Raw genomic sequence first — 11707 nt, forward strand, 5'->3', positions numbered from 1 at the left:
CTTGTGAGTAATGAAATAATGTTAAGTTAAAAAGAACACAAAATTACATGTGATCACAACTACATAAAAACTTCAACTAAGAAAAATAAACTATCTTCTAAAAAACTTTTTTAAATTTTTTATTTTTTTATTTATTTGACAGGCAGAGATCACAAGTAGGCAGAGAGGGAGGCAGGGAGAGAGAGAGAGAGAGAGAGAGAGAGAGAGAGAGAGAGAGAGAGAGAGAAAGAGGAAGAAGTAGGCTCCCTGCTGAGCAGAGAGCCCGATGCGATGCGGGGCTTGATCCCAGGCCCCCGGGATCATGACCTGAGCCGAAGGCAGAGGCTTTCACCCACTGAGCCACCCAGGCACCCCTAAAAAACTTTCTTTTAAAGAAAACGTACAGGGCGCCTGGGTGGCTCAGTGGGTTAAGCCGCTGCCTTCGGCTCAGGTCATGATCTCAGGGTCCTGGGATCGAGTCCCGCATCGGGTTCTCTGCTCAGCAGGGAGCCTGCTTCCCTTCCTCTCTCTCTGTCTGCCTCTCTGCCTACTTGTGATCTCTGTCTGTCAAATAAATAAAAAAAAATCTTTTAAAAAAAAAAAAAAAAAAAAAAAAAGAAAACGTACATACCCTTCTCAATATAAACAAGATTTTTTTTTTTAAACCATATATTCAACTCCTTCTACATAAAAGTGATTTCTAATTTTGCACATATTTTGTTAGATTTATCCTTAAGTATTCTGGGGTTTTTTGATGCTACTCTTTGGCATTTTAAAATCTCAATTTTCAAATTATTCATTGCTACTTTATAGAAATAGAATGACCCTTTGTATAGTAACCCTGTATCCAGAGATTCTGTTAAATTCAGCCACAGTTCTATTTTTGTAGATTCTCTGGGTTTTCTACATAGATGACCATGTTGTCTACAAGTAAAGACAGTTTCATTTCTTCCTTTCCAATCTGTATGCCTTTAACTTCTTTTTCTGCCTTACTGCACTGACAAGGCACTCTTCTGCAAACATGAAATGTAAGCAGTTGAGACTGAACACCCCGTCTTTGGTTTCTGATCTCAGGAGGAAAGCACTGTTTTCCACCATTATTATGCTCAGACACCTTTTAAACTTTTATCAACTTAATGAAGCTCCCTTCCTAGCTTGCTGAGAGCTATTATCATGAATGAATGTTGGAATTTTGTCAGATGCTTTTTCGGAACCCATTATATTTTTTATTGATGTGGTGTATCACACCGATTGTGGAACCAATCTTGCATTCTGGGATAAATCCCACTTGGGTTGTATTAATTAACCTTTTCATAAATTGCTGGATTTAATTTGCTTACAATTTGTTAAGGATGTTGCATATGTGTTCATGAATAATACTGGTCAGTAGTTTTCCTTTTTGTAAGATTTTTGTCCCATTTAGTATCTAATGATACCAAGAGTTCAGATGAATATTTTACATATTACAAATAAGGTATCATCTTGCAGTTCAGTTCCAGTTAACTTTCCATGCATTTATCAAAGAACACTATAGCATTTTCTCTAAAATACACCCAGAAAATAAACTGTCTCTTCATAAATGGTGAACAAAGCATTTTAATGTCTGTAAGTATCAAGAACAAGAAATAATTTTATTATTCTTTTGATATTTACCTTTTGTATGATTATAAAAATAAATGCTCATTTTTTCTTTGCTTTTCACCACAAGTATTTTTCCATGCCATTCGAGATTTGGCAAACTTTTTTTTTTTTAAAGATTTTATTTTTAAGTAATCTCTACACCCAATGGGGGGCTCAAATATTGTATGCTGCACCCACTGAGCCAACAACGTGCTGCGCACCCCACCCCCCTGCCTTTTTAGGGTAAACATCTTTTTTTTTTTTAAGGAATTCCTACTGTTAGCTAATTTTTTGGCAGAGAGCAGAAGGGCAGAGTGAGAGATAATCTTAAGCAGGCTCCATGCCTAGCACAGAGCCCAAGAGGGGCCTCAATCTTACAACCCTGAGATCATGATTATCTTAGCCAAAAATCAAGTCAGACAACTTGACGGAGCCACCCAGGTACCTCTAAAATTTTTCATTATTATAGAAAACATTATATAAATGAAAATCTTTGAATATTAAAAAATATCTCTTCTCATTTTGCAATATTAGGTCAGATAGTGAAAAATCATTTTGGGTCAAAAAATACAGACTTTAAGCCCTTTATATATTCTACTGAATTGTTTTCTCATAAGATTTTATGAAATGTAGTGAGAATGCCTGCTTCATTAAATTCTTATCACCACTGGGAATTCACATCTAAAAAGTAAAATATACTGACAGATTTGAGATATATTGTCATATTAATATGCATTTTTCTACTATTAGTAGCAAACCCAAAACTTCTGCTCCTTTGGTTAGCCATTTTTTTCTTCTCCTATGAATTGTCTGTTCACGTCCCACAGCTCAATTTTCTACTGACATGATTACAGTTTTTCATATTTGTTTTGATCTCTTATAAAAAGTTGGCAGTCCTGAGGTGCCTGGGTGGCTCAGTCAGTTAAGTGTTTGCCTTTAGGTTAGGTCACATTCCTCAAGTCATTCTCCCTGCTCAGTGGGAAGCCTGCTTCCCCCTCTCCCACTCCATTCCCCCTGCTTCTGCTCTCTTTCTCGGTCAAATAAATAAATCTTGAAAAAAATTTTTTAAGGGGCGCCTGGATGGCTCAGTGAGTTAAAGCCTCTGCCTTCGGCTTAGGTCATGATCCCATGGTCCTGGGATGGAGCGCCGCATCGGGCTCTCTGCTCAGCAGGGGGCCTGCTTCCTCCTCTCTCTCTGCCTGCCTCTCTGCCTGTGATCTCCGTCAAATAAACAAATAAAATCTTAAAAAAAAATTTTTTTTTTAAAAGGTTGGTACTCCTTCATCTGCTTCATTAGCTGAACTTATTTTTCAGTTTTATTTCCTGTTCATTTTTTAAAATACTTAAGAATAGTTCTACATGACAATCAGGAATAACATTTCAAGGGATGCCTGGCTGGCTAAGTTGGTGGAATGTGTGACTCTTGATCTTGGGGTTATGGGTTTGGAGACTACTTAAAAAATATAATCTTAAATTCTTTAAGGAAAAAAAAGGGAAAATTTTTCAAAAATTTAAATGATGCACAATTCAAAATACTGTTATGAACCATTTCACAGAGCTATCCTATATTTTCCCTAAATTATTAATTAAAGTTTACAGGCTGATGATATAAATGAATTACTCTAACTGTTGTATTTATCAGATGCACAAGGGAAATAATAAAAATTTCTGTTATCAATAATTGTAACATTAACTACATTTTACTGAGCCCTTACCATCTACCTAAATCTGCCAGGCACTATACTGCTATATGTTGTATATAATTTTAAGCCAAAGAACTGTCTTCCCAACAAATGAGAAAACTGAGCCTTAAACATATCAAGCACTTTGTCCAAGACAGTCAAAACATTACAAAAAATTCTGTTTATATTAATCCTTTGAGTTTTGGGAAAAGTAGCTCTATCACAATCCTCATTTAGTCATCACCTAGGTTTTACTGAAACTGAACAATAAAAGTATGGAAGGAGAGTAGAAAACCATTCTTCTCATTCTAAAAAATATACACAGAAGTAATTTAATGAGAAACAAAGCTTTATGTGTAAGACTAAACAGAACATTATTTATGATAGTAGATGACTGGAAATGGTATAAAAAGTCCAAAGGGGGCCGCCAGGGTGGCTCAGAGGGTTAAAGCCTCTGATTTCGGCTCAGGTCATGATCTCAGGGTCCTGGGATCAAGCCCTGCATCCGGCTCTCTGCTCAGCCGGGAGCCTGCTTCCTCCTCTCTCTGTCTCTGCCTACTTGTGATCTCTGTCAAATAAATAAATAAAATCTAAAAAAAAAAAAAAAAAGATGTCCAAAGGAAGAAAATTTGTTCACCATACTGAAACACTGCTGGCACCAAGTAAGTACTCCTTTAGTATCTGGCCAGTACTGTTTTAAGTAGTTTCTTCATATTAACTAATTTAATCCTACCAAAAGCCCTAAGAGGTTAGTATTAATTATCTTCATTTTACATCTGAGGAAAGAGAAAAACAAAAAGTTAATCTGCCCATGATCACATTAATTTTGAGTGATGGGGGTCAGGACTTGAACCAAGAGCATTAACTATCCTATAAATCCTCCACATGTAAACTAAACAACTGGCTTAAAATCATTAAAAATGATTAATCAGAAACAAAGGAACCTATTTCTAAAATAATTTAATTAAAAAAGAATAAAAACTAAACACAAATGTTTTTCATTAATGAAACAACCACGTGAACACATATTAAATAAAGAGTAAATGGAAGGGAGAACTATTAAGTAGTTGCTGAGATATATGGCATGATCATTATACACAGAAATTTTAAAAACTTCTAATTGTAACCTTTTATTTTATTTTTTTAATAATTGAAGCCCCAACATGGGGCTTGAATTCACCACCCTGAGATCAAGAGTTGCATGCTGTACCAAGTAAGCCAGCCAAGGCGCCCCGATTTGTAATATTTTAAAGTTTACTCAGTAAGTATAGTTTAAGATGGCACATTGATAGTTTTGTTTATGCTTTTATATCACCGCTGCAAAATCAATAATTAAGACCAGGTTTTTAACCTATTCATCCCTATGCCTCATGATACCAGTACAGTTTCACAGTACACAAGACTATCATAAAATCAGTAATTTAAATACATGTCTCCATATTCTTGAAAAACAGCAACAGTTAATGTATTAGGTATGTAATCATTTCAGACTACATGGTACACATATGATTTAAGACTCTCTTCCAATAACTCTGCTGCCCACCCCATGGATGACCAGTCCATAGTCCATGGGATGTAAGGAAGCCACTGGTTTAGAAACTAAAGAAAGAAACCATGTACGGAACATATAAAACAATGTTTAATTTGAACAAATTACTTTAAGTAGAGTCATAATTAAGTCATTATGATATTTTACACTGGACTGCTGCTAGACGATATATACAATCTTAACAATCTACTTATGTTTTCTTAATTATACCTCTATAAATGAAACTTAAAAATCTAGAACTTAATCTGGAAAAAGCCTTAGAGGAGAAAAACCTACCTAAACCTTTTAATTATATTTTACTTATCTTTCTGCAGGTAGTTTATACAACTGTTACTGTAGTGTGTCTGGATCAAAGGGAATTATAAAAATAACTTTTTTTCTGGATTAAAAGATGAAACATCAAAATGTGTATACTTATTGTAAAAAATATAAAAATGAGAGAAATACGTAACTTATAAAGTGAAAACCTTTTGTATCACCACAACCCCGGAGAGAACTACTGTTTGGAATCAAAGGCAGTATTTAAAATACATTAAGGAGAGTCCAATTCAAGTTAAGTCCCCTACTGAATTCTTTTGCAAAATATATTCACCCCCTGAAGTATGAATATTGTAATCTTATATTTTCATCTATCATCTCTGCTTAAAAGCAAGGTACACTCATGTTTTCATTCCAAGAACAAAATGTTATTCAAGTACTACATGACCTATGGCTCAACACTAAATCAGTGACACCCAATTTTCTCAAACTCATCAGTAAACTCATCTGGCAGCTTGCCTCTCAGGAACTCCAAGCTCCTGTCTTTCCTGTCTTACACAGGTCTTCATTTTCAGGATCTCTTTACCTCTTTTACTCAATTAACTTTAATCTGCTTTTAATAGTTACCTTATTGTACATCTTTAATTTTGAAAAAATTACCTTAATTGTAGCATCCTCTGAAGCAGAGACCATAACACTGAACACAGGATGGAAAATTACTCGAGTGACTGGACTCCTATGACCACTCAATGCGTACTTTTCTGGTGGACGGGGAATCCATTCTTTTGGGTCTCGTTTCTGACCAAGGGGTCCACCCGACGTAAATTCTTCTTTTGCTTCATTTAGTTTTGATTCTAATTCCATAACCTTGAGAAGGAACAGTTATATACAGATAGATTCCAATAAAAATAATATTATTTGATGTTTTTAAAAATGGCCTTTAGTTTGTATCTGTTTATGCAGGATACTTGAAAAAATTTCAATAATTTACAAAGCATTCATCAAATTTAATTGAAAACGATCTACATACTCCTCAAAATTTCATTACTGTGACAAAATCAAAACTTACTTAACTAAAAATAAAATTTCAATTTTTATCTACCAATTAGAGGAAAAGCAGTGAAGTAAAAGCTGACATTTATTGAGCATGTACGTGCTAGGTAACTTTTCTAAGAGCTTTTTATGGATTAACTCATGTTATGAGAATGTTATTTATTTATACTAACTTTGCCTACTGAAAGTATAAATTTTAGGACCAGAGTATTATTTGCTGCCTTCACTTTACAGGTAAAAGTAAAACTTCAGAGATGAAAATGACTCCTCTAAGTACACACTTTAGTGCTTCTTCCCCATCATACTGGCTACATGCTTTCTTCCAATTTAAATGCACAAATGAGTTCTTTCAGTATCAATTCTTTCAAGTCAGGGTTATGTAGATTCACTGGAGCCAACACCTGGGTTGTGTAAGTGAGCATGTATCAGCAAAGACCTATCTAGGTCAAAGTTTTTTTTAATGCATGAAAATGATTTTTACTTGCCTTTCAAGAGTAAATATAATTATTAATTAATGCAGAGTAACTGATGTTAATATTTTCAGAAAGTTTATATAAGAACACTGAATACAAGTGACTTTAAAGAAAGAAGATATAGATACCTTCTTTTGTAATCTAATAACGGATGTCCATTTTTTTTCCAAAAGACCAGCATATTTCTTATCTAATTCTTCATTCTAGAGAAAAAAATGAAAATCTTTTTAAAGATTGCTCAACTACATTTTTCAAGGCATACAGACCATTCTCCTTAGCCCAAATGTTACTAAATATCTGATTATACAAAAAAAGGGGAGATGAAAATCTAGGGCCAAAGTGAACCATGTAACAAGTGGTAACATTTGTGAATAAATGACATGATTGTTCCACACTGATACTTGAGTAAAATCCACTTACTAACTATATCATGAATAATTGTAAAAAGGGAAACATACCATATCTAATTCAGCTTCCTTTTTAAAAACTGAATATGCCTCTTCGTAGCCATTTGAACGAAGATAATCTGCTATAGCTCGATTTCTGAAAGAAAACAAATTCAAATGACTTCTAACAAAACCTGATTTTTTTTTTAAGATTTTATTTATTTATTTGACAGACAGAGATCACAAGTAGGGAGAGAGGCAGATGGAGGCGGGGGTGGGGGCGAGGAAGCAGGCTCCCTGCTGAGTGGAGAGCCGATGTGGGGCTCCATCCCAGGACCCTGGAATCATGACCTGAGCCGAAGGCAGAGGCTTTAACCCACTGAGCCACCCAGGCACCCCAAAACCTGATTTTTAAGTAAGATTTTATTTATTCATTTATTTAAGAGAGAGAGCAAGCATGTGCAAGCAGGTGGAGAGGTAGAGGGGAAAGGAGAGGGACAAGCAGACTTGTGCAAAGTGGGCATGCAGCTCTACGTGGGGCTCGATTCTGCAATCCTGAGATCATGATGTGAGGAAAATCAAGAGTCGGATGCTCAACCGACTGAGCTACCCAGGCGCCCCACAAAATCTGATTTCTATGTTAAATATTTTATTTAAAATCTCATAAATCTTAAGACACTCTTAAAAGTATTCCCTTCCAAATCATACAAGTATTTCACAAAAAAAGGAACAAAAGCCTCTAACACATTTCATTCTGTCACAGTACATCCAAAATATTAAAACATTATTCTTGAGCTTTTAGTTATAAGTTTCTAATGTATTGCTTGCAAGATGCAGAGACTCCTGAGTCAAGATATAGCTTATAGGGACGCCTGGGTGGCTCAGTTGGTTAAGCAGCTGCCTTCGGCTCAGGTCATGATCCCAGCATCCTGGGATCGAGTCCCACATCGGGCTCCTTGTTCTGTGGGGAGCCTGCTTCTCCCTCTGCCTCTGCCTGCCACTCTGTCTGCCTGTGCTCGCTCTCTTTCTCTCTTTCTGACAAATAAATAAATAAAATCTTAAAAAAAAAAAAAAAAAAGATATAGCTTAGAGAACAGCTATCAATATGTGACAGTAATCATCAATTTTGTTCATGTTTACATTCAGCCTTCCTTTACTAACTGTTATGCTAGCAGATGCTCAAGGACTAGCAACTGAAATTTAGTTTTGCATAGAAAATTGTTCTGATAAGTTATAATTAATAAGTATTTAATATCAGAGAAAATTTTAACCATTAAAATGGGTGAATAAAAGGGCACAAGCTCTAAACTTAGTATAATATCACAGAATCACAGAATGAGACATTCATTTAGAATTAGAAAATCTGGGGCGCCTGGGTCACTCAGTCGTTAAGCATCTGCCTTTGGCTCAGGTCATGGTCCCAGGGTCCTAGGATCGAGCCCCGCATTGGGCTCTCTGCTCCACAGGGAGCCTGTTTCCCCAGCTCTCTTTGCCTGCTTCTCTGCCTACTTGTGATCTCTGTCTAAATAAAATCTTAAAAAAAAAAAAAAAACAAACCCACACTGTAATTTAAATAATTTTAAAGTTAACATATATGCAAGGTTAAACAAAATTTAAATATATAAATATACAATAAAATATCCTTTTTACTTCTGACCCCAATATTCCGTTCCTGGGGTAACCACTTAATGAGTGTTTTGTATATTCAGAGACAATCTATACACACACATTCCTGCATAGTCTTCTAGAGATAATCAATATTTGTTTCTTACACAGTCACATAAACTCAATCTTAGCCATCATTCTTTACCAGCAGACATAAATCTGCCTTTAAAAAAACAATTCTATTCCATTACAGACATATACTTTTTACTACCACAGACAATTTTCCTATGACCACCATATCAAAGCCACTGCCCACCTAACGCTTTAGGAAATAAAAACACTCTAATAGTATTGTAGAATTGGTGGAATCAAGTTTTAATTTAATGGCATGTTAAAAGTAAAACAGTGGAGAAAGATAATAGGAAATTACAAACACTTCATATTCCAGGTAATTATTAGCAGACCAAAGATTAAAGCATAATAACTAGTGGAAGACAGGGTCAAGCACATCACATTCAAGAACATGGGGGCTGAGGAAAGATAAATTCTTACTATTATTGAGTCTGTGTCTGTGTGCTGCTCATATTACACAGCCTGTACCTTTTGGCCTGTTCTACTAATGGATAACTTGCTTCATAAGAACTATCTTCTGTATATGGAGCTGAAATCTACTTTGTCTTAATTTCCAAGTAGTTCTACTTGGGCCTTCCAAAACAATACAAAATAGGAAGGCAATGGATCTCTTAAAATAGTTCATCAAATACTGTGTTGTCAAAGCCTGTATTACACACCTTCAACAAAAGTAAATTTCCCTTGGTTAGAATATCCCAAATAATAAGGGAAATAAAGAAGTTAAAAAACGTATCTATTTCTTAGCTTTTTTTGTTCTTTAAAAATGTCAAGGGTAAACAAATCATATATAGTACTTGTAAATATTTAAAGTTCCTACCTAGCTCCATTCTCACCTCAGGGTCAAGCCGTAATGCCTGAAACTTTGTCTGAAGACACAGCACACAGCTTGCAACTCTGAAGCTCACATAATAAATAATACACACATATATATGTAATATGTGTGCAAGTTATAAAAATTATGATCTTAACGGACTTATTTTTTGTAGAGATTAATAAATGATGGTACTTTTCCAGGAAAGAATAGTAAAAGGGGAAAATGGAAACCAATTATTCCTTTTCCTTATTTAAAAAAAAAAAAAAAGTCCCAACATTTTCAGATTATCACTGCCAACCCTTCAGTCTGGTTGTCTCATACCATGTTCTTTGCCAATAAATTCACATCACCGTGGATGCATTATGAATAGCTCATTTAAAAAAAAAAAAAAAAGACTTTATTTATTTATTTGAGAGACAGAGACAGAGCATAAGAAGGGGGAGGGACAGAAGGAGAGGAAGAACCGGACTTCCCGCTGGAGAGCAAGGAGCCTGGGGCTCAATCCCAGGACCACTGGGATTATGACCTGAGCCACGGGCAACTGCCCAACCAACTGAGACACCCAGGAACCTTCCCGTATGGCTTTTAATCAAGTAACTTAATCTGTTAGTCTTGTTCACCATGTCATGAAACTCTTCCCTTGTCAGTAAATAATATACAACATTATAGTTATTAATATTTCAAACACAATATTCTATGACATAGATGTACCAAATTTTATTTAAGCAATTACCTACTGTTGGACTTATAGGTTGTTTCTAATTTTAAATAATGTTGCAAATAAACATTCAATATGAAGTCTTTCTCACATCTTTACATTAGAGTCAAAAGGTGCTACAGATTGAATGTTTATGTGTGTCATCCTCCTCTCCCTACCAATTCTTACACTGAAATCTAATATGATAGTATCTGGAGAAGGGGCCTTCGGAAGTGCTTATTAGGTCTTAAGGGCAGAGCCCTCACGAATGGGATTAATGCACTTAAAAAAAGAAACTGTGAACTAGGAGGTAAGCACCACCAGACACTGAATCTGTTAGTGCTTTGATCTTGGACTCCCAGCCTCTAGAACCCTAAGAAATAAATCTCTGTGGTTTATGAGCCACCCAGTTTACAGTATTTTATTACGGAAGCCTGAACAAAGGCAAAAATTATATACATTTTTAGGACATTTTGATAGCTACTGAAAAATTGCTGCCCAGAGTTGTACCAGTTTATATTCCTATCAATAGTTATGATGTTATCTCTTTACCATCTTTACTTTTCAAACACTGGATTAGCATTTACTGACTTAAAAAAAAAAAACCTGTTTTTATCCTTTGATTTTGCTTATGTAACTTTTATAAAATGTGGACTAGAAGTTATTATTATTATTTTTTTAGATTTTATTTATTTCACAGAGAGAGACAGCAAGAGAGGGAACACAAGCAGGGGGAGTAGGAGAGGGAGAAGTAGGCTTCCCACTGAGCAGGGAGCCTGATGTTGGGCTTGATGCCAGTGCCTGGGATCATGACCTAAGCCAAAGGCAAATGCTTCATGACTGAGACACCCAGGCACCCCTAGATGTTAAATTTTTAAAACATCTGCAATATTTCTATATCCTATGTAACTTAACCCAACATCTGCATTTTATGTTTTTTTTTTAAGATTTATTTACTTTTGGGGCACCTGGGTGGCTCAGTGGGTTAAAGCATCTGCCTTCAGCTCAGGTCATAATCCCAGTGTCCTGGGATCAAGCCTCGAATCAGGCTCTCTACTCAGCGGGGAGTCTGCTTCCTCCTCTCTCTCTCTGCCTGCCTCTCTGCCTACTTGTGATCTCTGTCTGTCAAGTAAATAAATAAAATCTTAAAAAAAAAAAAAAGATTTATTTACTTTTTTGAGACAGAGCATACATGAGCAGAGGGAGGGGCAGAGGGCAAGAACCTCAAGCAGACTCATGCTGAGTGTGAAGCCCAACACAGGTCTCAATCTCATGACCCACAGACTCATAACCTGAGTTGAAATAAAGGGACAGATGCTCAACAGATTGAGCTACCCAGGCGCTCCTCGACATCTGCAATTTAAAAAGATGTTGTGTGGCAAAAGCAATGAATAGATGAAAGAAAGAAAGAAAGAAAGAAAGAAAGAAAGAAAGAAAGAAAGAAAGAAAGAAAGAAAGA

At 35.7% G+C, this 11707-nt stretch overlaps 1 protein-coding gene across 1 annotated transcript in view; it reads right to left on the reverse strand.

Moving 5' to 3' along the window:
• The window catches only part of LOC111151396 (platelet activating factor acetylhydrolase 1b regulatory subunit 1), a 94097-nt gene that overhangs the window by 17794 nt on the left and 64596 nt on the right, over nt 1–11707 (reverse strand). The window contains exons 3-5 of the mRNA XM_022509387.1: nt 7073–7157; nt 6743–6817; nt 5749–5955 (exon numbers count right to left, since the gene is read on the reverse strand). Coding sequence (XP_022365095.1) covers nt 5749–5955; nt 6743–6817; nt 7073–7157 — 367 coding nt within the window. The remainder of the gene's footprint in view (nt 1–5748; nt 5956–6742; nt 6818–7072; nt 7158–11707) is intronic.

This window comes from Enhydra lutris, unplaced genomic scaffold, assembly GCF_002288905.1.
Source record: "Enhydra lutris kenyoni isolate GAN:26980312 unplaced genomic scaffold, ASM228890v2 scaffoldscaffold26, whole genome shotgun sequence".
Taxonomy (NCBI): Eukaryota; Metazoa; Chordata; class Mammalia; order Carnivora; family Mustelidae; genus Enhydra; species Enhydra lutris.